General features: G+C 41.3%; 1 protein-coding gene and 1 non-coding gene across 2 annotated transcripts in view; one reads left to right on the top strand and one right to left on the bottom strand.

Moving 5' to 3' along the window:
• LOC142588297 (U4/U6.U5 tri-snRNP-associated protein 1) overlaps positions 1–27979 on the bottom strand; it is a 37959-nt gene that overhangs the window by 5381 nt on the left and 4599 nt on the right. Inside the window, exons 4-18 of the mRNA XM_075699881.1 lie at positions 25291–25453; positions 23328–23430; positions 21794–21868; positions 21617–21713; positions 19965–20104; positions 18820–18892; positions 18654–18727; positions 16682–16741; positions 15872–15990; positions 10734–10828; positions 10516–10643; positions 8557–8724; positions 8333–8437; positions 7043–7127; positions 4922–5012 (exon numbers count right to left, since the gene is read on the bottom strand). Coding sequence (XP_075555996.1) covers positions 4922–5012; positions 7043–7127; positions 8333–8437; positions 8557–8724; positions 10516–10643; positions 10734–10828; positions 15872–15990; positions 16682–16741; positions 18654–18727; positions 18820–18892; positions 19965–20104; positions 21617–21713; positions 21794–21868; positions 23328–23430; positions 25291–25453 — 1576 coding nt within the window. The remainder of the gene's footprint in view (positions 1–4921; positions 5013–7042; positions 7128–8332; positions 8438–8556; positions 8725–10515; positions 10644–10733; positions 10829–15871; positions 15991–16681; positions 16742–18653; positions 18728–18819; positions 18893–19964; positions 20105–21616; positions 21714–21793; positions 21869–23327; positions 23431–25290; positions 25454–27979) is intronic.
• Positions 1575–1697, top strand: LOC142589140 (U6atac minor spliceosomal RNA). The gene has a single exon (XR_012829834.1). It is a non-coding gene; the product is annotated as a U6atac minor spliceosomal RNA (small nuclear RNA).

Below are 27979 nucleotides of genomic sequence, written 5' to 3'. Positions count from 1 at the left end.
GTTAAATTCTAGCAACTGTGGGAAGCAGAATTTTGATTTAGGGCCAGAAATGTTTCATAATCTACGAAGAATCAGTAAGCTTAAAAAAAAGCAGAAGCACAATGTTTACAAATCCGTAACTCCGCAAGAAAAAAAGATGTAGCAGTTCAGTAAACTTCGTCTGTTAGAGAATCTATAGTGGACAAATTTGATACATCAATTCATATCTTAGGTTATTTTGTTACAATGTTTGCGAGGATTTTGCAAAATCTTACATAGTAGTTATGTATTTGACAGCCATTTATAATAGATCACTTTTATCTGCTTTAGATTTACTATTGATGCAGTTTACAGAATTGTGATATCATTGTTTCATGGCTGAGTTAGAGTTGTAAACTTATTAGTTTCGTTTTCTGAAAATTTGCGATTTTCAAAATTTTTATTACAAATATCCGGCCTAACCCCAAATTTCGCTACTAATAGTCCTTGATTTTAGCGTATCCCTTTAAATGCAACAAGCTTATTAAATTTAGCGCAGTGGTTGCTGAGAAAATACGGTTTCTCCGTTTCCACGTGTTTCGATGGGAGCCCCAGAGCTACAGGTTCATTTTAATGAATAAAATGGAAATTTAAAGCAGTAATTGATTAATTAAATAGTTAAATATACAGCTAATTTGCCTTATGCTTTTCTTGGGTTTTGCCTGTGATCACAATATCGGCATTATCCCTTATTATCTAGCGGGGCATGTTTATTTGTAACGCTTTCTTTTCCTGATGTATAAAGTTCACAAAACATGGCACAGGGGCTGCAGTTGCGCGAACTCGTCCACCGTGCTAACGATTAAGAGGTGGGGCCGTAGAGCAAGTATACATGTTCAAACCAGACAATATTTAAATCTCGCGCTTTGGCGACGCATAGGGAACTCCCAAAACTAAACTCCAAATCGCTGGTGACGACCTCGATGACATAAAGAGTTTAGTAACTTAGTCACTATGGGGGGCCCTGCGGCCTTCACAAATTAAACTAACAATTATCGCCAATGGTCAAGTTGTTTATTAATAATCAGGCAAATATAAAATTTTAGTAACGCACTTAACCGACATGAAACAAGATTTTAAACAATATGACGCTCGTTTTATCCATGCGCGATGCAACTGCTGCCTAGCCCTGCGCTAGAATGTGGGTCGCTCTACCTGCGCATCGCAGTCGTACACCTAAAGAAAAAAAAAAGCCACCAGCTATATCGCTATGTCATTCAGTTTAAGGTAATTTAATAATCTCAATACGTCATGACAGTACAAGCAGTGCATTCACTATTTAGTTCCTTGCGCAACCTAATCAACTCGCTCGCATAATTCACGCGGACAGGCCTCCCACCAACAGCTATTATTCTTGCGTGTGGCACAAAACGAGCAGTCAGCATAGCTTTCGACTAACAGATCGATGCACAGAATTCGCACAAATATGTGCAGCATCATAAGCTCCGTATAGTTTCAGTAACTTCACTTTTATTTCACCAAAACGAACGCGAGGTCGATTTTCGGGCGGTCGAAATACGGGTGCTATATATACCTGCAAACGACGCATTCTTTACGTGTTGTATAAAAGGAGAGACGGTTAGCACTCCCCTTGATAAGGACGGAATGGCCTCTGGGCCTCAACACACATACGGTTAAGGCACAGCCGCCTACTTCGCGGCACTTAACCACATTTTTTTTTGAAACTTATTTCTGCTAAAATGCGTGCGCGTATCAAGGTTTCTAGCCTCCATAATGCAGCCGCCTATACAAAGAGCGATGCGTAGTCGTCGCTGTTACAGCAGTTATGTCGCAGTCGTTCCGAAAATTGCGGACTCCTATCCAGCCTCTCGCACCCCATGTACAAATAAATGTTTAGCAATACAAAATACGCCTACAAATAGTGAAAACCAAACGGAATCGTCGCATAGGTCTTTAAATACGCGAGGGGGCACTACGAGCAGTGGCGATGCACAGCGCGCGAAATCTGAATTTCTTGCAGCACATGCCCAGCTTCGTGCAGGAAATTAAGATTCTGCACCCGTGCCATGATTAAAGTTATGTAAGTGACTTAAATATACAAACGCAGCTAAATGATAGCTTTAATGAACAAAACTTAATTCACTTGCAATTAAAAGAAGGAAAGCAGGGAAAGTGACTCCATGAGATAGTTCACGGTTGTGAAAAATGTGGAGGTAAGTAGTCGATACACAAACAAAATAAAGAGCTTACGTTCTATGATATTCACCATAAAACGAGCTGCCCTGTACTTTGTTCTCACATGCCAGCTAATCACACACATCAAGCGAAACACTTGTTAAAGGGACACTAAAGGTTACCAGAAAGTCAAGTTAAAGTGATAAAGCAATGTTCTAGAACGTCTAAAGCGTCAATATAATCGCGAACAGAGCTTTAGTAACCGAGAAATTGAGGTAAATGCATGACACGATTTGAGACCCCCCAGCGACATTCCGGTACTAGCCCGATGACGAAAGCACTCCTCATCATAATTTATGTCACTATACTCAACTACTCGTATTAAAAAGATCATTTCATTAGATTATAAGACGGAAGAAAATGCTACTTGTCTACTTCTATTCGATTCTAAGAAAAAATAACATTTTGACGTTACCCTTGAGTAGTATGGGTGATCGAAAAGTTTCGTTTTCGCTCGACTCTGCGCGCTCGACTTTGCGCCGCGCGCGCTTTGGAGTTTCAGTTGTTTCTTTGTCGCGTCGTGCTGCGGTGGTCCTGCTGGATTGCGAAACTAGCATTTGGAACAAGCAGCGAGAATGCCACGTCCATGTGATGTCGTGGGATGCGCGAACGGTCGGCGGAACTTGGCCAAGGGCAGTTGCAGCGGCGAATCCAACGTTACTTATCACTGTGTGCCAACGAGTGAACCTCTCCGTTCGAAGTGGTTAAGTGCCGTACCTCTGCCACAGCGCGCTGGCAAAGAGCCGAAAAATCACGTAGTGTGCTGGCTGCACTTTCGTCCAGAGGATTACGAGTTCAACGCCGACTTTCGTCGCGTGAAGTGCCTTTCAAAGCATGCCGTCGTCGTAGTAGTACGCAACGACGCCGGCAGCGCGAGCCCTCAACAGCAGGTCACATTCATCAGTGCTTAAATCGCTGAACTCGAGCCCAGCATCGCGAGCTAATGTGTCGTTGTCAGGGTCATCCATTGCAACGAGCGTCGAAGTTGGCGTCATAAAATAAAGAACCAGCTTATCGTCGTGCGCTTTCCCTTCCGCTAGCCACCATAGTTCCGCTTTCGCGCTGTTGTCGGCTGTCTTGGCTCTGTTTCTGGCCGCGCGTTTGCGTTTTGTGCAGAAAAGCCGTAGCGCCGTCTGCGGGAGCCGCTTTACTCACCGACGGCGCAACGTCACTATGAGACCATGACGTCAATACTCCGCGATCGGAGGGCGGATGATTTGAACTGCGCACTGCGCTAGACGTACGCGGACGCTTCAGAACGCATTTTCTTTTAAAATAAGTCTATTCTTCGCACGAAACAAGCGTTTCGAGGTTTCTGGGATGGTATTTCAACAGTCCACGTTGACTTAATATTAACCTTTAGTGTCCCTTTAAGGCTGCCTACAACAATGCTCTAAGTAAAATGGCCGCCTTTTTGTTCCTTGCATGGCCATAGAAACGTGGCAGTGGTCATACTTTCAAAAGCTCACAGCCTATGCAAAAGCCTACTGTGAACAGTGCCAAACCGGATGTTTTACACAACATTTATAGGTTATCCATAAGCAACCTCTTAAGATATACTGCCTAATTACCATTCCAATCATATCATTTACTCATTTGTACATGTTGAAAATGCACAAGTGAAGCTAATCAGTGCTCAAGGCATGTAAACTTCATAGGAATACCGTATGTCCCGTCAGAGAAAATATTTTCGGGCTACAAAGATGGAGCGGATCTCCAAAGGAATAAAAACACCGTCTGTCAGGTTTGCACAGATGAAACCAACTGTTTGTCGTTAGCAACCTTCTAAAGAAGGCTCCAGTATTTTACTGTATTTTTATTCAGTAATTAGCATCAATTATTAAACAAACATTCAGTTATTAGCATTATGGCCACAATACCAAAGAAGGTTTGTGCAGCACATTGGAAACATCACTCTCAGCTGCCTGTAATATTTACTGTCTGTGTCACTTTTTCCCATGCTTAAAGGAAAGCTCGCAAAATGCTTAAAATGTTGTGTCAGCCAATTGCTTGCACACCAAAGTCGCTTTCATTTAAATGCAGAAAGAAAACAGCTACACAAAAGGCAGCACATTAGAAACATTTGACAGCGATGATTTCAACTGTGCTCTACAAACCTTCTGTTGACATTGTGGCCATACAGTTAGAGTAAAATTAATCAGTACTGGTTACTTGTTTAATAAGAATACGAGAGATAGTGGAGGCTTACTTATTAGGTTGCTAACACACAGTTGGTTTCATCCACACAAAAGGCTATGTTTTGTTTTGATTTACGCTTGCTCCGTGTTAGCTGCGACACCTGGCATAGGTTTGCTGTTGATTCTATCAATGAGGTTTGAAGTCTGTGCTTTGTGTACTCTCCTTTGGCTTCCCAAGCAGCCCATCTTGTTCGCAATTATTGATGCCATTTCAAATATTGTTACGAGTAGTTAGGCGTCAGTAGCTTGTCACCACTGGTTAAACTACACGGAGCAAAAGCACAGACGTCAAAACAGCTCAAATGGTCAGTCAGTCGTCGTCTTCCTCGTCCCTTTAGAATAATTGCAATGGTCTTGAGTAGCCGCAACACAATCCCCAGAAAGAAAAGCCCCGTCCCAGTGCATGCTAAGGTGGTGACGGCATGTCACAGTGATAAGGGCTTCAGCAGATAAGGGCTTGGGTGGGAAGTAGCCGACAAAATATGAATAAGGTCGAGCAGAGTACTTACTAGAACTTCTCCTCAATGGTGTACGACTGTGCATGCAGGTCACTGTGCTTCTTGCTTTCCACAATCTTCTTTTCCCCTGTCTCGATGTAGCCTGTGGGGACATCTCATTTCGTCAACACAAATGCTACAGTGACGAGTAGAGAGTGTTGTGGCAAGTCTACGTTATGCATTGCTAAAGCAAAATATTAACTACAACATACAAGGTCTAATCTCACAAAGGTTTACTCAAGGAGGCATTCCAGTCGAACTCTTAAGTCCTCAGTGCAGTAGAACCTTGATGTAACGAACACTGATATAACAAATTATAAGATATAATGAAGTAAATGTTTAATGTTTCTCACCAATATCAGCATGTAATGAACATATATTACATAAATCTATAACAAATACTGGATATAATGGAGATATTTTCGTGTTGGATGTGACTTTGTTATAACAAGGTAAGACATAGTATTGTGAGGGAAGGTCCAAGAGTAGCCCCATGTTTATATCAGTGATTGCACAAACTGCTCTTTATTGTTTTTTTTTTTTGCCACTTTTGCCTACTCTCTATCTAAATGTTTAGTGTTATCTAAAAAATGACATCAACTTCAATGTTTTGACTGAGGCAGCAGGTGACAAATTCGAAGTAGTGGCATATCAGTTTGGCAGAAGCCCACAAGCTGGAGAGAGGTGCATGAAAGAGAAATCTTTCATCCACCTGAATGTATAGCACAAAGATCCAAAGGAAACACAACAGGATTTCTCAGCAAGAAAGCTTTGAAGTTTAAGAAAAATTCGTCCCAGTCCGTGGATTGAATTTGGGACCAAGATCTTTCCGGGGCAGCCACTCTACCATCCGAGCTAACTAAAAGGCTAGCAGATCACAGAGCAAGGCCGAATTCACAAAAATATTGAAGCAAAAGGACAATGAATATAGCAAATCAGTTCTGCAGCAACCCACAAGATGAACAAGGCTTCTTGAAAAGGAACCATTTGGGTTTTTTTTTGTAGCTTCGTGTTATAGTCAACTGGATGATATATATATATATTTTTTTTTTTCACTACAGTCCGAATAGCAGCGAAAATCGCATTTTACCAATCATCCAAACTCTTCCTTAACCGCTATTTTAAGTCAATCCCTGTTCTTGTAGGCTTGCTAGCCCTGGACTTACCCAGTGGCCATCAGGTGTGCCTTTGGCTTCTAAAGCTCCATGCCATCTGATAAAGTGTCTTCTGTCACACTGAATCACTGCATGTGTTACTCATGCTTCCAAGCTTTCGTGGACAAATCACATCATGTCTGAACTCTGCACACTTTTTTCCCCAGGGATGGATGGGTAACCATGCAAGATCACACACTATTAGTCACCAGTGAAGCAATGCAAGAAAGGCATCGCAACACAGCCGACAGCTTGCATTGTCGGTGTGCCAGAAGGAATCACTTCACATTTGTGGGGAGCACACGGATATGCAGAGCATATCCTATAGAATCAACCTCTTTCCAGGAACAGAAAAATTGACAATCTGACTTTCCTTACTCCTTATACCTCTGTAGCCACATCACTCTCACATTCACATTTTATCTTGTACTCATTGAGCATGTGAAGTTCAACCTGTCTTTGGCAGAACCAAGAAATCACAAAGTATGCCTCTGTGATATCAATTTCCAAGCACAACACCTTACTGTCATAACTGCAACAAGAGGTGAATTCTTGTACTACAATCAATGTTACTCTCCTAGAAAGTGAAAAGTGATGTTTCCAAGCCTTCGAACTTGGTTGCTCTAAGCTGAAGTCTGCTTATTTTATTTATTCTTTTATTCTATTTATTCTTTCTTGAAATTCTAATTATGTCCTTCTCAATCAAATGCCCACTTTCGGAAACTTAGGGTTGAAAAATCGAATGAAATGAACCCAGCTTCACACAACCATGGTACAGACAGTGCTGTCTGACCTGGTTCATGTGAGTGACTTTTCGAGCAACCATGTAACTCTTTGCAGAAGTCACACTGAGCAGTTCACATACAGGTGCAGCTCCTGTGAGTACCACAGGTCTAACCAGAGACATCCCAAGAGATGGGGAACGTCAAGTACACGTTATAGAAAGCAGCCCAGCGCGATGCACTTTTGACAACCTTACCCTTCTTTACTGCCAGCCTTAGTGCGCCTGAGATGCCAACTGAGAGGTCAGGTTCCTCTTCTAAAATGGGCTCTTTCTCACGATCCTACAAAGAGACAGCAGAAATAATATTCACGACCAAAGGGCGTCGTGCTTAGGCCACATGTCACTGTACAAGTCCCGCTACGTATGTAGGGTGTCTGGAAGATAAGCACATATGTAAATATTTTAGTAGAACGGAAAACTGGGATTTGGTGAATGCTCACGGTGGTGTAGCAGCAGTACACACAAAGATGTTTGGCAAGAAGTCAACGCATGTCCTGTAACCTCCAGCCTTATGTTTTCGTCCATGCCATGCTGCCACAGCGCCATTAATATTCTAATAACTCACAAAATTATAAGTCAAACTCAACATGCAAAATATACTGGCACGCAAGATTTCTTCCCGCATAAAAAACATTAATTTTCGCATCATGTCACATTTAAAATTCTATGTAAGCCCCACACGGCTCACAAGTCAGTGCAAAATTTTGTGCACATCTTTGAATTTTCACAAAAAATGGCACAGGACACTTGCAAGGACATTTTGCATTAACACCTTTCATGATTCATAGTCTGTTTCTTGTTTTAACAAAGCTTGTTAACTCAGCCACTCCCACAAGAAATAGTTGCATGGTGCCAAATTGCGGCTGCAGCATCTTGTAGAATAATTAACACACTCCAAGTCATCACACTAGTTTGAGAATCAGCAAGGCCTTATTCACACAGCTGTTGTCTGTGAAGTCCCAGTGCTCTCCCAAGAAAAAAATTATGCTGGCAACGTGCTGGAGAGAGTTCGAACAGGTGATGACAGGGGCTCTCAGCAGTAGTTGGCAGGATCCAGGAGTTCGCCAATTGGTCTGTTTCTGACGGGGTGGGTCTCTGTCACCAGTTCACCAACCTAAATGCATAGTGACTATGCGGCAGGCTGCCTCATTTAGTGGAGACTGGCATGAAAACCAAATTCCTTGACAGAATACAACGCTGTAATGGTGATGAGAAGCAGCAACCAACAGCTGGGTGAATGAGGCCTAATCTTGACAATGCATTTTGCTGTCATCTGCAACTATCTGCAGACAGGATTCTTAGTTTCTCTTGGTCATGATAAAATTTACTTCACTCAAACATAAACATCATTTCTGAAGTTATAATAAATTATAGGTAGGCATTGACTTTCCAGACACTCCCCACACACAGCACTTTCCCCATAGTGAATATGCTCTCAGCTCAAGCTAACGACAAATGGATCAAAGATGGTATGAAATGTGGGACCTTGATTTCCACGGGTTTTTCTTCAATGTCTACTTCGTTCCAAGCACCACGATTCGCCGCATCGCCAGCACCCTGATCTTCTTCCTCATTTTCTATGTCCATGTCCTGCAAGAAAGTCACGCCTCTTATCAGAAAGGAAAGGCCACTTGCCACATTTCGGACAGCCTATTTTGGAACAGTGCAATCCACATGTTACGAAAGCCAGGTACGAAGGGGTTACGTGCCAAGAGTTCCTCAGCCTCCTCCTCACGATTTCCAGACATGCCGTACGTGGGGATGTCGCCGAGAGTTCGACAGAATTCAGCTGTGGAGTTAAGCACAATGGCTTTTGCCGAGTTTGCGTTGCCTTCGCTGACATCCTGGTCACGTGCCAGTCGTGCGGACTCCGCTATCTGTTCAGGAGAGCAAAGAATAGACACTCATTGTTACAAACAGCTGTGAGCATACAACCGACACTTGAAATACAGCACAGGATGCAACTAAAAATGCAAAATGACACTTTAGGAATATTTGTGGTGCCTACAGCTTGCAAGTTCAATTTACCACGCTAAGCTTATGCGGCAGTCCCTTTTATCTTTTTTAAATTTAATTTTGGCCACAAAACCAAGGTATCGAGCATGCAATGCACTTGGCCACTCATAAAGCTAAGAAAACACTCAATTTCAGTTTCAACAAAGCCCCAGCTGCTACTTTGATTCCTTCAGTTGCTGCCATGACCCCTTGATCTGTCCATACAAGATCTTTATTTTTTACCGATTCTTTTCGACCCACCTAAGGCAATACAAACAGCACATATTCATACGACCACATACACCATAGTATTACACACGCCTTTACAAGCATGTCATGTGACTTCAAGTGTGACAACAGAGAATGGCAGTATTTATTTGAATATAGATCAACCTTTTTTTTTTTTTAGAAAGTGCTACCCAAATGAGCTATAGACCTATATTCATGACCAAAGAATTTCAACCTATATGCGTGAACAAACCTATCAAAAGTACCAAGCTAACAGAGTTCCTCCGACACAACGCCAGTCTGGCTTCAAGAAATGTTGCATATCCAATGCACTCAAAGGCACTGAGGACAACATCGTTTTGGGAGCCAAGGACAACTTCTCTGGCAGTTCCAACAAGGATGCAGATTGTGGTGTCGACTAGCGAGACCTAGTGGCACGAGCTTATGGTAAATAAGAGTGCGTCATGTTCAAAGCTTTTCACTTTTCTAATAAAGTATGGGTTGAGCTATATTTGAATCCTTTCTTTTATTTCTTGGCAAGCTCAATATACTGGGGTCGCCCTATATTCATGTTCGACCCATTTTCAATTATATACAGTGAGTGCAAACTACAGACAATCTCAACAGTGGGCTAATTAGCTGTAATAATAACTTAACTGATGTCCAAAAAATGAACTGAAAGCACAAAAGTCTAGTAAATGCCTTGGATGTTGCACAAGCGCATTAAATTAGCATGTCTGCCTATAACAGCGAGATCAGAAAAAATCAAATCGCAATGCCCATGGACGGTTACTAGCCTGACATACCTTCCCTGATGCAACAACCAGCATTCAATAAAAACTTGTGGACTCCAAAAAATCTAATTAAGAAACTGGTAACACCCGCACTACACCGTAAACCCCAGTGAACAATAAACAGGAGTGAGCAAAAAGCATGTTTCAGCCCGCTTAAACCCTTTAACTGCTGATGATAAGATAACTCGCCATCACAACGAGCGACCTCTAGTGCCAACGACATGTTAACCTGCCGTGAATGTTTGGCAATTTCTGCACATGTGTACGTGTTAAGTTTCTTGTAATTTTGACAAGAAAACAATATACAATGTCTTCATCTCATATTGCCCTATCATACTCATAATCAGTCATTACAAACTAGCCCTGTTTTCAGTTCTATTGTATGCCCACTTTTTGTGAGCAACACCATACACAACGTCAGCACATTTTGCTGTCATGAATTAACAATAAGGTTGATGATGCCAGACAACTTTAGTATCAAATCAAAATATTTTGTTTCCCAATTGTCACACATGCTCAGCGAGATCCTTTCACATGCGAGATGCCTGTGGTACATTATTTTTCCACAAATGCAAACATATGCGTCGGTATCTGTTTAACAACAAGCGGCGGCAAGACACAACTACCATGCTGTGATGAGGGCACACCCACCTTCTGCAAAGAGCTGCCCTCGGCAAGGCGCAACCGCCGTGCTTTCGTTAGTGCAGCTTCCAGAGCTTGATCGGTGTCATCCTCTTCTACTGCCACACCGGTCAAGTCTTCGTCAGGTCCAATCATGTCTAAAGAGACGTGCAAATGTGAGAAACGTGCAAATTTTAGCAAAGCAAAATGCTTCTTTTGCACACACAGCGGCCAACAAATTCACTCACCATCTTCCTCAGGAGGCTTTCCAGCCTCATCAAAGAACTGCTGGCTCTGGGGGTTCACGAAGACGGGCTCCGTGAAGTTGTTCTCACGGCGCCGTCTACGACAAGAAAAGAAAGCAATATGTAACTGTCATTTTGTCAAACTAGAACATGGAGAAAGGCTCCTCAACATAACTTGAAGCCCCTAAACAATGGTCGTTATCCACAATCGGCACAGTCAACCTCCAGTGAAACTTCCAATGACTGGATAAAAAATGAAAACTTCTGAGATCAATGTCCACGGAAATTGCACTTTGGTTCATACTGAAACACAAATGCACTCTGGCACATCAGTATAGGCAAACACATGGAGTGTTTGTTACTGCCATTTATTCGCTGTAGAGTTAAGACAGCGAAGTTTATTTGAAGCAAGTTTTGCCAAGTGCTGGAGGTTAAAAATTATGGGAGCTGTTACGTTGTTGGTGCACATTTCTACTGCACATCTGTATCAGCAGCAGAGATAAACAAGGCCTTGTCCACAGACTCTATCCTCAAGCTATTCCTGCTTCAACATGCAAAACGCTGTTTAGTCACATGTGTTTCTCAAATTTCCTTTCGACAATTAATTACTTTGTGCTTCTCGGTGTTCAGCTCTAGTACTGAGCCGTGCTAAGGACGAGTCATGCATTCGCAGAGCCACTCACACTGTTGCACTGGTGCTTCCTGCCAGAGCAACTGTAAACCGTGAAGGCTTCTACTAACATACACCAAAAGCACAAGAGCAGGGTGAAAATTAAGCACTACCCAAAAACATGAGCGAGGAAATACATGCACAATGTGCCTATGCCACAGGCACAATTGTATGGCGTAACACATAAGAGATTTTTCATCCCATCAAGTGGGCACTGGCTGCAGCAACTGAAAGTGACACACAAAACTTGACAATCAACATGCCAATCACTTTTGTCCTCCATCTTCACAGGACATGCACGTGCGATTTGTCATGCACAATTTAAGTTCGCACACTTGGAGTGAGAACCTAATATGAGCAAAGCAGCCACAGTTCTCATCAGTTGCGTGCATGGTGCATTGATTTAGTTACACATATGCAACACGTTTTCTTGAAGATGAAATGAACCTGGTTCATTGTATTCCAATGCAAGGTCGTTCCAAGAGCAGAAATTCGAGAGTGAATTAGCAACTTTTCATGCACTAAGCACAGGTCCAATGCACATACCACTGCGAAAGGTGACTTGGCGTATGTTTCAACTTCAAAGCAGTGCACCAGTTGAGGCTGCCGTCCAGATGAATAATTTAGAGTGCAAGAATGTGCTAGTGAGCCTTCATTGATTCACAGCAATACAGTGCATTTTGCTGTTCATAAATAACTACACAATGAAGATAATTAGTTGCATTTCAGAGGCCCAAAAAGCTGCACAGCCACGATGACTGAGTCTGTCAACGTACAACTGTCTCGCAGCTGCGCTGTATGAAAGACAGCGGATGCAATTAGTGTTGCCAGAACACTATGCATTATGAATATCACCTATCAGCACTCCTTATGACCTCACTTAGAATAAGGGTTCACACTGGTGCTTCATTATATTCAACAAATCTTTGATCTTAACTATTGCTGTAAACAGGCAGGTTAAGCTGGCTTCCAAAAGCAGCAGCCCTCATATACACGTGACAAGGTTAATGGTACATGTGACAAGGAACCACCAGCATAAACTGAAACGTGAACAGAAGATAACTGATGAGACTGCTGTTCTGCACAATTACATGAAAGCATGACATGCAATCGCTCTGCAGTCTGTTTCTAAGTGTGGAACAGTCCCATGTGTATGTTTCGAAGTCTGAATTAAGCCCCTGTTGCAAATGAACTCTGAAGATGCCACAAAAAATTTGAGCTGTTTGTGACTGGTTCGCATTTGAATTTAATTTGATACTACATTTTTTAAAATTCTTTTTAATTACTTGCATGAGTTCTTCTGGTGGTAAGTGGCCACAAGTGAATTAAAGGTTTGCCACAGTCAGTTCTTTACTGTGAAAAATGTGAAAATTCTGAGTGTACATTTTTCTAACCAGCTATAAGTGGATAAAGTGTCTGTCACAATCACCATGCCACAAAATCAATGGAGGACCCTTTGAGGGTCCCCACCATACATGTACAGCAGTGGAAACAAAAGTGAGTCCCATGTGAGTACATAAACGAAGAATTTTTCAGACGCTCAATCTTTTCGACATGCTTGATAATTTGGACTATATTTAACCATATGTCACAGTTCTCTCTTTATTTAGAAACATGCATCTTGTGCATACAGCTGCTGTCTGCAACTTATAAAGCCTGTAAATACAAACAACAAAAGGCAAAAGCATGCCAGCCTACCTCAATGATCAAATGTGACCTTCACAGGGGCAAATAATATGCTAAGGTAACCCATTCTTCTATGTGTGTAGCTGTACAAGGAATATTTTTATTGTACCACTGTCAATTACATTCCAGAGTATACCATAGACCGCTTGTAGTGTAAGTTGCCGGAGTTGTGAATATCCACACTATAACCAAAACAAAATTATTTAAAGGCTGCAGATGTATAATGCATGTAGACCAAGCAGCCCTGCATATCCAAGAAATTGAGCCTGCGACCGGAATGTTTGCGTCCATTTAAATTTACGAGCATTGAAAGATTAATGTGCGAGGACTCGCGGTCTTCGCATCAAACAGACAAAGATCAGTCGAACCTTGTTAATTTGAACACACTTAGTTCAAACTTCTGGTTTATTCAAACTGAAACTGTGGTTCCATCAAAGTTATATGTCTTAAAATGGGCGAAAACGACCAATAATTCGAACACACAGACATTAGCAACGATTAATTCAAGCATACCGTGTTCCGACAATGCTTTCAGTAGCGCGCCAAATCACACGGCGTCACCGCCGACCAGCATTGCTATGACCCCACCATAAAGAAAAAGCTTAGGAGAGACCCCTCTTAAGAGAGAGAGGGGAGAAAAAGAACAGAAATGTGGTAGAAAAATTTACCCTCTCTCAAATGGCAAGGTCACCATTTCTGCGTTGCGCCATAATATCCCAGCCACACTAGCGCCAAAACGCACGCCGCAGGAGGGATCGGTCTTGGGCTGATATTTCACGGCTCGCTGCGGTGGCAAGCAAACCGCGAGCGAAGGCAATGGGAGACCGGTCCCTTGAGTGACGTACGCACAGGAAACTGGCATCATGTGGATCTAGCCGACCGCTCTATTCATACTAGCGTCTGGTTCAGCCAGGTCGCTTGTTTCGCACTATCATCTGCTCGGGTCAGCTTGCCCTCTTGCTTATTTTGGTTGGCTTGGTTTGGTCCTGTTTGTGCTTCAGAAGGGAGCACATCAATATGATTGTGATCGGTGGCAACGACTTCATCATCTTCATAAGACATGACTCGCATTAATAATGCATTAATAATGCAGAACGAAGAATGTAAATACTGCGCCAATCTGTCAGCAGATGAAGGAAAAAGCACACGAGCACGCATGCAGAGGGAAGCAGTGGTGGAGACCCAGTCTGGCCTAGGCAAGTGCGCTGCTTCGGTGGCAGTCTTAGGTGGTAGAGGTAATTTGCATCATCCATCCAGCTGGCGGGAAAGCAAATCAACTTCCCTCCTGCCCTTCCTCGCAACTATGCTCCCCTCACGCTCCCTCTCAACTCCTTGTAACTCCCTTACATTCAAAGGTCTCCGCGTCGGCACCAGCTTAGCCCGCTTCCTGATGTTTTGTTTTGTGCCTTTATTGGAAAGCGAGTGCTTCCCAGTGTAGGCAGTTTCATGGCCCTCGTTCGCTGTGTGCTTGCATGCCACAATATTTCCCGACTCACACTGTTTGTGCATCGTGTTATGGTGCACCAATACTATAAAAACAAGCCCTTTTTTTTAAATCGAAGGTCTTTAATTCGAACAAATTTCTGGGCCCCTTCAAGTTCGAATTATCGAGATTCGACTGTACAAGAAAAAAGAGACAGAGAAGAAACCTGCTCAATTACTTGAAATTCCGCGCGGCACTGCCACCTACTCCACAGTGAAATCTCGGACACCGTATGGTGTCTTGTTTGATTTCTCGGACTGTCAACAATGTCTCGCCATAGTCACCATGTTTCGACAATGTCGAAAACATGGTGACCGCAGACCAAGTTGCCGCCATTCGAGCGTTGCATGTACCACTCGTGCCCTCACTTTCGTTATCAAGGTGGTTCCTCCGCTTTCCTTATTGCTGTGCAGTCACTGCGACATGCTTTGTTGACTTGGCACCAAACCGCAACTTTAGCCGCCGTCTTCTGATGAGGCATGCTGGTTAGGCCTAGCTGGCGGGGGTGTCAGGCAGCTTGCCATCGCGGGAAGCTCCCCCTTGATATGTTTGTACCCGTAGATGATTACACAGAGATTGGGTATGCAATCCCACACATGGGCTGAACTGACAGCAGCGCATGTGAAGCAAAGTTTGCTTTCTGGGTGACTAGCCACGGCAACTACTGCAAACGCTCACGCAGTTTGTATGTGCACATACTGGTAGGAAAGGAGGAAGCTCGCATGTGGACCTAAAAGCCCCAAACTAAATTTGTGGAACACCATTTTAACTTGCAGCAGTCAAGGTTGCACACACGATAGCTGCACTTGCCGAAGACAACCATCCCAAACAGGTGCACAGAAACTGAAGCCGTGTTCAGTGCAAAGCATGCGCTGCTCAGCCGAGAAAAAGGTTCTCTGTTGTCTAGGCAACCACCGTTTGTCCACATCGTGCTGCCAAAGCTTCTTCTTTCTTTTTTTGGTTCCGTGTTCATTTGCTTCACGTCTCATTCTCCTCCGCATCGCCTTCCCTCTCATCAGCCAGTGCACCTCGTTGAAAAGCACGCTCATTAACACACTTGTCTGTGGAATTTTCCTGCCCGCAGAAGCCGCGTTATAACAGGTATTTTGCATCGCACAGCTGCACTATAAGCAGTAAGCATAAACATGGAGGGTAAATCGGGAGTCAGAAAAGGCTGTATTATAGCCAGTTATTCACCATAAACGGTTACATTATAGGTGGTCTAATATGTAAAAAAGCTGAAACTACATTACACAGTAAACTTGTCTGCCTCAAATGCAAGAAAACTCAGAAGCACGCTACCGTGAACCGTGGTCCTTCCTGTCATCTTCGTGTCCAGGGAGTGGAGCAAGGTCATCCACCTTGAAGGTCTCACGTTTGCGCGTTTTCCTCACTTTTTTCTTTGTCTTCTTAAATGTTGCCTGGGGTAAAAGTACACAGCACTTATTCTAGGACAGAGAGCTCAGCGCACAAAGCATCTCAAAACAAGGTAGCAAACACAATTATAGAGTTGAAGTGTCTATATACGCTGAACGAGAAGGGAAACCGAGGGGTTCGATTTCTGTTAATCACAACACTGTAAAGCCAGCAGGCAATGAAGCCAAGAAAAGCATATGGGTAATGAGGCATAGGGGCGTTAATTTATAGTGGTGTTGATTATACATACAAGCTTCCTTTACTTCATTTTCCAAAAATGTATGTAAAAAAATGTTCCTCAGATTTTAAAAAACAGAGCTATCAGTGGCTTTTACATGATTCAAGGAATCCAATAAGGCTAACCTTAATGCTCCGTATAGCCTAGAACAAGAGTTGCAATACTTCGAAGAAGTCTTCCAGAAAAACATTCTGCTGAGAGTTGAACAAGGAAAGGAAGCTAGCATAAAATTTGAACCAAATGAGATAATAAAAAGAGGGCTTCAAATTCAATTGTAAGCACATAAAATTACACATATCTGCAAGTTTTCAGCATCACAACTCTATCAATACAGACTTTTTAAATTTTGCCCTGAGACCAAGCTCCTGTAGGCATGATATCAGATCACAGTGAAACTCATCGCAACACAATGTTTGACATGACAATAGCTAGAGGAAAGAAAACAATAGATTGCTTACCATCTCATCAGGAGTGAGGTACTCAGTGGCAATCTGAGGGGCAGGCATGACCAGGCTGTCCTACAGAGTGAAGCATAGTGAATGCGGTCAAACGATGACCAAATAAAGAATACAGATGCACAGGCTTCAAAACATGGGGCCCACACTTCTTCACGCCACTATTAAACTATGCATTCGTAGACCTATATACAACATATTTGACAGCCTAGCCAATTAGCTATAAACTTCAATGTCTTGTACTGATTCTGAACTCTAACGTACCTCTGGGAAGACGACAGTCACTGCTCATTCAGATGAGTGTGCTGACTGCATTAATGAAACTGAAACAGGTCACATAGAAAATAATTTTTTTGTTAATTACCCAAGTTTCCCAGGTTTCTGCCAATTATTTAAGCAAAGTTTCCATGACCTAAATAATTGGCAAGCTTTAGAGGCGCTTTTTGTCGAATTGCAACTATAACAAGTTTCCTTATGAATATACAAAAAAAAATAATTGTGCAGGAACAAGCAATGATAACTGTCAATGTAAGCAGACAGTGAAACGCTTCTAGAAAGCTAATAACTTTTTAAGAAAATGATGCACTTGAATCCGCATATTTGTTGCAGTGAGTACAATTCGGTATTGTTTGTTGGCAGATTGCGTAATTTCGTATAGAGCAGAGTCGTGAACCAGAACATCTGTAGCGGTAGTAACCATGCGCATGGCAAGTGCGTCTTGAAAGGCTATAATAGAAGGCACTCGGCGATGAATGCGCCCTGAGCCCGCACCCTTTAAATCAGCACCTTTCATCAGCAGTGAAAGTCCTACCACCACCTACCACAAAAAATGGGTAAAAGAGGCAAAGAAACCTACTCGCTTTAAAAACAGCGGCAGGGGAGACGATATGATACTATGCAACAACAACCAGGACTTTCCTGCCCTACATGCCATGTTTGTGGAAGAAGCATAATCTATTAGGAAAGTCCTGTCACTGAAACAGAGCGTTTAGGCAAAGCCAACATAAATTTCCTATAAATGTCCGTTTTACTAGGGTCATTTTTTTTTCTGGCAAGGTGCAATTATTTTACAGAGCAGTTGGAAATTCCACAATTTCCCACGGGAGTCGGCACAATAGCTGACAGCACGATCGGCAGCATGGCATGTTCAACTTAGCCGTCACAAATGCTCAGGTGTTCGAATTACTGGGCATTTTCACACATTGTAATACAAATAATTGTGACAGGACCACAGGGTTAGTTCGGAAAAACCTGAAGTTCGGATTAAGCAAGTTCGAATTAATGAGATTCCACTATATGTCATGAGTGCAGGCAGTGTGAAAGGTTACTCTAGCTTCCACAGCATTGCCAACTAAAGAGTAAAACAATGCAGAGAGATATTGTAAAATGGTAACTTACGAGTCACACAGAGAGGGCCTGTACAAGATGGTACAAGGACGTAACAGTTGTGCTCATCGGGGGCTGCTTCAATTTCATGGGTGAAATTGGCCAGAATTCATTTGCGTTGCAGAAATTAGCAGCATAAGTTTATCGAATGTCTGCAACTGGTTATGAATTTCTTGGATGGCAGGCTCTGAGTCTTGCATTAGGGCCAATTGTCCAACTCTTTCAGTTAAAAATTTGTATAATTTTCTCAATTACTTATAATAGCTACTTCAAGTCACATTAAAATGTCTCTGTGGTAAAATCAATCCAGATGAAATTGCTCAACTGTTGCACTTTCCTTATCTTCAGCGCCTTCACTGCACCACCCTAAATATTGAACTAAATATATATTAGATTCTAGGGTTTTACATGCTAGAATGACAATTCTGATTATGAGCAAGCCACAGTGGCGAGGGCTCTGGATTAATTTTAACCACCTGGGGTTCTTTAACGTGCCCCTAAATCTGAAGCACACAATCATTTTTACATTTCACCCCCATCAAAATGCAGCCGCCACGCCTGTAACACCCTTTGTATTTACCATACTTGCCTTCTGCTTCTGCTTCAGCTTCATCCGCACCATCTGCAGCTCCCTTTCTTTGTCTGCCTCAGTTGGACCCGCACCTGAAGTAGAACAACCACAATGTCACATAACCTTTCCACTACAGAACAACATCATTTCAAGACAAACTGCACTTGCAAGTGTGAAAACTTACCAATGGAGAACTTTTGCTGCTTGACGCCTTCAATCTCTTCATCATACTTGTACAGAAGAGATTTCTTCTTTACCTAAGTGCCGGATAAGAAGCGAACTATAGAAAAAGGCTGAGTCCTATTTGAATGAGCTCAATAATCGAAGCTTCCGTATCAAGGAAGACTAGGATTACAAGGATAAATAGCATTTTTCTGGTGCAATTCCCTGTCACAATGTGCGTCCAAAGGCCATTCTTCTTAATAAATATTGCAATACTTCTGGCACTGGTAAAAGCCATGTTTCTTTTTTTGACAACTACTTTTTAGCTTAATGCACCTTGTATACTTTTGTTCTTTAATGTAGCGTACACTATTGCGCAGACTTTTTTACACAGTAATAATCTGAAATAACTAATTTGGAATAGCTTCTTTTTCTCTAACTTCTGTACGGCTTTACACAGCTGGGAGACTTTGACTATAAATATTATAGCTCTCAAAAAGCACACAACTGACTGCTTGTGTTTCAATACTCCCTTCCCTGTTAAGAGGAAGGTGGGGGATATACATGCACACACTGATAAGCTCGGATGCGAACTTTTGTCCATTGCTATACAACATTATGTACGCAAAGGGGTGCATGCTAGACATGAAAAACAACCAATATTGTAACCCACAAAAAAAAATTGCTTGTACTGCAAACATTTCACAAGGATCCAACAATTACCAGAAAATAAAATTTCGAAAAATATCTGTCATGTTGTACTACACTGTGAAGTTGAAAGAAGAGAGATACAGCAGTGGGCAAGTTTATCTACCTCAAACTCCAGCAGTTGTGTGCCAAATGTGTATCAAAGTTTTGTACCAAATGGTCCAGATGCTCAGAATGCCCGCACCTTCATTTTTTCAAGTCAACTTTATGGTTAAAACTTTGCCCTAACTTTTTTTACGGGTAAGAGTACAGTCACACTAAAAGGGCATACTTTTTCTAACAGTAGAAGAAGCCAAAAATTATTTTTCAATGCGATACAACCGTTGCCCCTGCATTCGCCCTGACTTAATAAGCATAGGTAGTTTAGACAATCCTTTCAATAATGGGCACAAACACACGAAACAACACGACTTTTTTTTAGCAAGTTCTAGGTGTACAAAAGCGATATTACAAACTTACAATTCCGAACTCATCAACTTCAGTGTCATCGTAAGGTTGATAACCAGGCTTGCCCTTGCGGTTTTCCACATTTCGCTCTGCTTTTTCGGCTTCCACTAAATTGACATTTTCCAGCACATCATCTCCTTCGTCAAGGACACCTGCAACGCAGACATTTTCTGGCAGCCTCATCTGCATACTTAGCAAAAAGTGACCGCAAACAGCCCTGTTAACAGCAGATGAATGTAGACAAACTTTTTTTCTTTTTATTCATCTGGGTTGCCACATGGAAAAAAAGTACCAAAAACAGAGTTACATGAACCGAGTAACCTTCACTTTTGCACTCAAACAATGTTTTAAGCATGAAAAAGCTAATATGGCTCATAAGAATGAAGAGATGGAGGCAGTGAGAACAAAGTCAACTAACTTAAGTTATATAAAATTAAGCTGCAGTGTTTAACGTCCCAAAACTGCACAATAGGTGATGAGGGATGCCTTAGGGGGGGGGCTTCTGGTTAATACTGACCATCTGGGGTTCTTTAATGCAAACTGAAATCAGTGCACACAAACGTTCTTGATTTCACCTCCATCAAAATTCAGATGGCCGACACCGTTCAGTGTATCACAATGATATCTGCAGTCGAATAAAAGAAAAGTGTTTAAAGCTGTTTGTTGGCCAGGGCAATAAGAGCTGTGCCACTTGGGAGTGAGAGTCTCTGTGCACCAAGATGACCATGATTACAGTTCCAGATGCCTTTTGCTGTAGAATTATGTCTGGCCAATGTACAGAAATGAGAAAACTTTTTTTCACGTCTCAAGCAAAATTCACTCAGATTAAGATATCTGGATCACAAGCTGAAGGGTTGGTGCATTTAACAAGCTATTTTATGCATTTTAATCTGGAGGGCCTTAATGCTTAATTCAGGTCTCAACATTGTCAAAAAGTGAATTTTTGCCACATTTGGTAGTAATTTTCTGGAAAAGTACTTGATTTCATAGTCAAACAATATTTTTAGCACAAACTATAGCAAGTGGAAGAAATAGCAAAAATATTGTTGCTGAAATGTTACCGATGTTTATGAAAAAAAGTTTCTAAATATACACAATTTTTTTAAAAAATTTTAATGAGCCAATAAATTGCAGAAAATTTATAAATATGTACATCTAGACATCACATGAAAGAACCACATCAGTAGAACATTCTAAAATAAATATTTGTCATTGTACCTAGTTCCGTACTTGGATAAAAAAATTTACCTTCGACCAACTTTTTTTTTCTTCACGGAAAGTTCAAACAGCACTTAAATCAGCAAAAAATGTTTTTCTAGAAAAATATATTGGTCAAACCTCATTCCCACATTAAGCAACTAGCCCAATTTTTTCCACGAGAATTGGCAATATTCACTTTTGGGGTCTGGGATGTTTTTCATGGAATGACCCTATTGCCAAATCATGAACACACACCACTAAAGTACTGCTACAACCATCTAACAGCATGAAAACATTTCCACTTTTCAATGCCTACCATTGTCAAATTATGCCTCCATGACTGAAAAACATTCAATGCAAACTTTAATTAATGCTATGAAATCATCAATTCCAGTGGCAGCAATAACTTAATGTTCTTCTGTTCCAATAACAGCTGTCCTCAAATGAGAAACTTTTGTTGTTACCTTGATCCTTCAATGTCAATATGACAGACTGGCCTTCCTTGAACCGTTCTGTGCTGTGCAACACTTCAAGTCCCTTAAGGTGCTTGGCTGTGTATTCCTGAGAGAGAGAAGGAATGGACAATCACAGCATGCATGTCTCGAAGTATCAAACATCAGCTCACAGTAGTCTAAACTTACCCTGACAGGCTTAAGTTCTTCCTCAACAATCTTTCCCACGCCAAACTCCTCATCCATCTCTTCCAACATCTTTGCCTAAAAGAGAAAGAAAAGGTCACAAATTGTTTATCAGTTTCTTTCATCACGAGCCCCCAATCATATGTACATTCGCAGATATCTTGATCATCTTGTTGCCTAACTGGAAGCATTCCATGATTTCTTTTTTAATAGTTACCTACACCGCAGTGAGCTCAATAAATCCAAAAGCGACAGACTCCTCTTACTGCTCCCATCGCAAACACCAAAAGACACCAAACACCAAACACTTACCAATATACCAAGAACAAACACATACCCTATGTAGCAGTGCTATTGGACACCTCTTTGAGAATAGACCAGGCAAACCAGCATTGTATAGCAAATACCCCAATGCAGTTCATGCTTACTGAGAATGCCCCACAGGGCTCCACATTTTTTTAAAATCTTGCTCGCACAACCCCCTCTCCCTCCAGTAAACCTGGGAGAGCTGCACCACTCCACCTCAAGAGCTACGCATGACACTACGGCCACTGCTGGTGGTCCAGACAAAATGCGTCAAGGAGTTCAAACAAACAGACTTGACACCGTGACCAGGAACCCAGCTGGACTCTTAAGAGAGGCAAAAGTTGTTCAGAAATAAAGTTTCTCGTTCTCTTATGTATTGATATAACTTTTATGTCCCCTTACCACCCACTAGTACCTGTTATTATTACTGCTTCATGGCAATGAAGCACCATTGTACAGACCTGTGCTTTGTGAAAGTTACACAGCTTCATTCTTAATGCTGTGGCCCTGGCTGTATTGTGCACATTACCATACACATTATTGAATAAATATATCAACAACTTGTCGAGGTTACACTGAACTGAAGGCTGTACTTGAAAACCTAGCTAAACAGCACCAAGCAGTAAACCTCAACACTGAAAAAAAAAAAAGCCATTTGCAGTACTAGAAAATAATTTATTTCAGTCCATACTTACAATGCACTCATTGTTTATAACCTTCCTTATTCATAATCACAGTTTATTTTTATTTATTTATTTCTTGATCATCATGATACAATACTGCATGCCTTTGAGTTCTGACGACACCAAGAATGATGCGCTAAATGCCTTTCATACATTTGAAAGCCTTCAGGCATGCTAGAAATTGTATTTTCAGCTATTATGAGCAGTGATGGACATCAGAAAATGTGGGATAATAGGTGATCATCTAAGCATATAATAACTACCATTTAATATTAATTTACTACATTAGAACACATGCTTGCCCTGCACAAGTGATGAAACTCAAGGCTCCAGATCAGTCCCTCCCAATTCTCTTCATTTAATAAACGACAGCTAGCACCTCTTTTGAAGTACTACCTCTTCCTAAGCATGCAGAGAAATGCCATTTGCTTCATTTAATATTTTCACCCACAAAGCCTTCATAGCAGAGTGGGACAAACAAGGCTCATTAAACACCAATGTATCTCCAAGAAAATTTCATGCCAGCATGGAATCTGCATGAAACTTACTCTCTTCTCAGCCTTTTCTTTTTCTTCTTGAAGCTTGCGGCTTTTCCGAACCCATTGCAAGGCATCGTCATCCTCATCGCTGTCCCCCAGGCCTTTCATCTCTCTAGAATGTGACAGTGTCTGGATATAGATAAGACAGTGCACTAGCAAGGAAACACACTCTGGGCAGTCACATTTAACTCTTTCTTTACCACTAGAAATGTGATCATTTTTGTTGCTTTTATGCATATTTCATGACATATTAGTTATAACACATACCGTGATACATTAATTGTATCCTGATCACTGGTGTTTTGAATGGAAGTAAAGCAGAAATAATTGCTCAAAGAGCTTTCGAGAATGCTTATGTGAAAGTTCAAAGAAGCACCTCTAAAAGTATGAATCAAGGTAATAATTTACCATTTTTAATATAAGTACTAACATTAAAAAGAAATACTGAAACATACAAAATATGCACCTTGATGCTAGTTTATAATCCCTTCCCCTCGCCCCTCAAATTTTGTTAACATATATGGTGACTCTGCTTTGCCAACATTGTATTCACGAAAGTGCCTAGCCCACCCATACAAGCAGCATCAATGGAGATAGCATAGCCTTTTTACTTAAAAAATACTACACATTGGCCTCCAAAGCCAGCGAATCGCCGGGCATAAGAACGAGGGCCGTTATTGCCAAACCTAGTGATTCGCCGGGTCGGTAGTAATGTTGGTTGAAAGAGCTATTCATAGATGGTGCAACAGCCAAACTACGCTGAACAAGTTTAGAGTTGCTGTCAATAGATGGCACCAGGTGTGCACATCAAGGTGTGATTTTTTTTTAGTTGATATCTGTAGAACATTTGTGCATGTGCAGCTCATGTTCCGACGCCCACGTGCCTTGAAGTAGTGCACTTGGGGCATTTTCCGCATCCTACTCTGCCAAATCTTGGCAAACAATAATCATCATGGCCGTGCAAAGTGTGCAATGCAATAAGTGTTGGGGGAAAGAATGCCAACAGGCAAGAGTGTCAAAAGTGTGGTATTGCTCCCCACATGCCTAAGTGTTTCAAGCTATTCCGCGAAAAAAAATTAATCTGTGACTGGAAGGTTAAGTTTCTGAACCGAAAAGTGCTGCTTGATATTGTAAATAAACATAATGATTTGCATTTCTGCAACATTAATTACTGTAGAGTAGTATACACATAACGAGCATGACAACGGAAGTTTGCGTAGCACGCACCTGGGGGAACAATCTGTACGAAGGTCTATGCGGCGCGTATCATATTTGGTAGCCAATAGGTTTAAGGGATTCTATGCACCTGTACACTCTTCAGCTATCGCTGATGTGAGAGCCCGTGTTGGCTTTAAAAGAACACTTGCACGGGCACACCACGCTCAGTGTGTAACCTGCTTGCTGCCTGCCAAGTAGCAGGAATAAATGTTACTTCGATGTTACGTCTACGTCGCCCAGTCCCTGGATCCCAGACATGACACAAAGTGTTACAGTATTTCTGTGATAATAGCTACGTGCTTTCATGGTTTCCTGTCCAACCAATCAGATCGAAAATGATATGACGCTTTTACATGTGATATGTAGTTCAGCTTGTTGCCGTAGCCTTGCGTGGGCGTTTGATTTCCGAAGTGTAGAATAAAGGGCAAGCGTCCAATAATATTACAACTGCAATTTTAAGCAGTAATTATGTTGTAGTTAATAAAAGCCGACATACGTGCACAAATCTCATAGACTATACAACCAAAGTATAAAGATTTCACTGCTAGAGCTTGCCACTTACTGGTTTTCGAGACTTTCTTTGCCAGTTTAAAATTATAATGCCTACTTAAATCGTAAACAGCATTCTGGATCCCCCCCCCCCCCATCGCTATAAATTATGGTCATTTCATTTCCATCAATGTCTCACAACACATTCTCGCCAGTTGTCAGTCCCTTTAACTTTGAGAACCCGGTGGCTGATAATTACACTCACCTGTACTTCTCAGCAATTTTTCGCTTCTCTCGGTTTGCCGTGATCTTCTCCCTCAGCTTCTGTGCCTCCACCTTTTCTTGCATGTTCTCGGTCTTGACAAAGACCTCCTTTCGTTTCTCGCCTTCATCCTCATTGGCATCACCAAGTGGTACGTCTCCAAGACCTACGAACATGGAGAGCATTACTGATATCCCCATGCAAAAGCAACCTTCTTTAGTGGGACAAACATGAAGCCTAAAGCATTACTTGATTAGGATGCACTCGCACCAACGACTGAGAAAGGTTGTGCGACAGATTATGACTGGTGACCACAGGAGTGACTCATGATGAGGGGTGACTATGACGGCGGCACCATTACAAAAACATGTGTGAAGAGAAACTTTGGCACATGTCAAAGAACTCTGAATGACCACAAGCAGTCAGTCGTTCTCCATTGTGGCATTGTGTGTACCCCTTGCACTGTTTAACAAATTAAACCCCACCAATTATCAATGTTTAAACCAATGTGCCTATAGTCAGTGCAGCGCCTTAGGCACTTTATTTGGTCTGATTTTTTTTCTCTTAAGAGAAAGCTTTAGCTTGGGGCCAAATCCAATTTCCCTATTTATATTAAATATAAGATGCAGAAATTGGGACAACTGCCAGATCGATTTGACTTAAATTTGTTGCATTTGAAAGAAAAGGTTGAGGTATAGTGATTCTAGGAAGCAGAATATTAATTTAGTGTTTGGAAATTTTTAACAAGTATTCCTAAAAATTAGCAGGGTTCGATAAAAATGGAAGCATGAAATTTCATAAAAATTTTTAACTCACTACCAAAACACATCACAATTCTGTAAGCTGCAGCCATTAGAGCTTCTAAAGTGGACAAACCTTACATAATTAATTTACAGCTTATGTAAAATTCCTACAATGTATACGAGGATTTTGCAGAAGTCCTACTAGCGCAGTTTAAGTGGCATATTATATTGCAGTAAGTAATAATCAATTTTGTCCTCTTTAGATGTGGTATTAGATGCAGTTTACAGAATTGTGATAGCAATTTTCATTGCTGAGTTATACAGTTGTAAACATGATAGGAGAGTTTTTGAAATTTTGTAATTTCTAACAATATTTTTTAAAAATTGATGGGCAAAAATATGTGCTTCCTACAGTCACTATATTTAACGCTTCCTTTTAAATGCAATACATGTCGTCAATATCAGTGCAGTGGTTGCCGAGAAAAACAATCTCTTGATTTTCATGTATTTAGATAGGAGCCCCCAGCAAAAGTTTCTTCTTAAAACTTGTAATTTATTCAGTGCATTGTATAATGAGACAGGCAGTAATAATGGCTAAAAATAACATATATAGAAATTGCTAATAACAATGAGACTTTGGACAACTGGCACTGAACTGTGAATGAGACAAACATGATGGAGAAGAATGATGGCACAATGTGCGATGAGAGAAGAAGGAGAACCGAGAAGCTCAATGGCACAATGGGTGCAAGACATTTAAAACCTTCGACACTAGTTATATATAAACATCAGCAATGTGCGCACCAGTGTACTTAGGCATGAATTAGATTGTGGAAAATATTCCCTTTCCACGATACGTCAAATAAAACATGGTAGAATATAAAGAATATAGTCATACAAGTTGTGTGACTTTTGAAAGTGAACAGAAATACTTGAGTAAATAATTTGGAACACTCAAAGGTCAAAAAATATTTTTTTAAATATCTAGAAAAGGCCCAATTTTATTTTGTATTTCTTACAACTGAAATAGAAAGCTGGAGATGGCCCATGAGCAAAGAGATGTGACCAGTGCCTCTACACACACATAGTGCCATTCAATAGAGATCAATGGAACGCCATTGAATTGTAGAACACAAAAGATTGCCCGTCCTTGTGTAATCACTTTGGGCCTTCAAGGCGATAATAAATGAAATGAAACAAAGGTCACCACAATTTTGATCATGACATTGACAGTAATGAACGAAGCAACTGCACTTAACATTTCGGCTGGACACACACTAATGCAAGACTGCAAATTACTGTAGTATTGCTTAGGAAAGCAGCCCAATATAGCTTCAAGGCAGTTTACTTTAATAGTGATACAAATTTGGTAAGCTCCACCAAGGAGAAGAGATCTCACTGCAAATAAATCAAAATGATAAATAATAATAATTAAATATACAGGAAGGATAAGGAGGTCCAAGGGACTCGATTTTTTGTTAGTTACAACCATATGATGAAAACAGACAATAAAGCCAGAGAAGGCACGTAGGAAACTAACCTAATTTTAATTGTAGACATAATAAGGTAAAGGAAAATTAAAGTGGATAAAAAGGTAACTTGTCGCAGGTGAGAGCCAAACTCACATCTTCTGCATTATGTATGCGATGCTTTACGACTTAAGATACTGCAGTAGCCATCCTCCCGTCTGCTTTCTTTATTTATTTTTTTTTGGGGGGGGGGATTTTCCGTACAGGTACAAGATTACCTTATATTGCCATTAGCCAGCATTTCTAATGGCAATGGCAGCAAACATGGAACGTATTTTTAACCAAAGGCATCACATAATATGCGAGCATAGGAAGAGGCAACTGGCCAATAAACTATTGTATGCCACCTCATGCCATCACAGCTGCCAAAACCGAAGACCTAACTTTTTTTTCTTATTTACTTATTATTTTTGGTTATTT

Source organism: Dermacentor variabilis, chromosome 7 (assembly GCF_050947875.1).
Source record: "Dermacentor variabilis isolate Ectoservices chromosome 7, ASM5094787v1, whole genome shotgun sequence".
Taxonomy (NCBI): domain Eukaryota; kingdom Metazoa; phylum Arthropoda; class Arachnida; order Ixodida; family Ixodidae; genus Dermacentor; species Dermacentor variabilis.
Note: the sequence above shows the minus strand (reverse complement) of the source record. Positions and strands in the feature narration are given on the sequence as shown.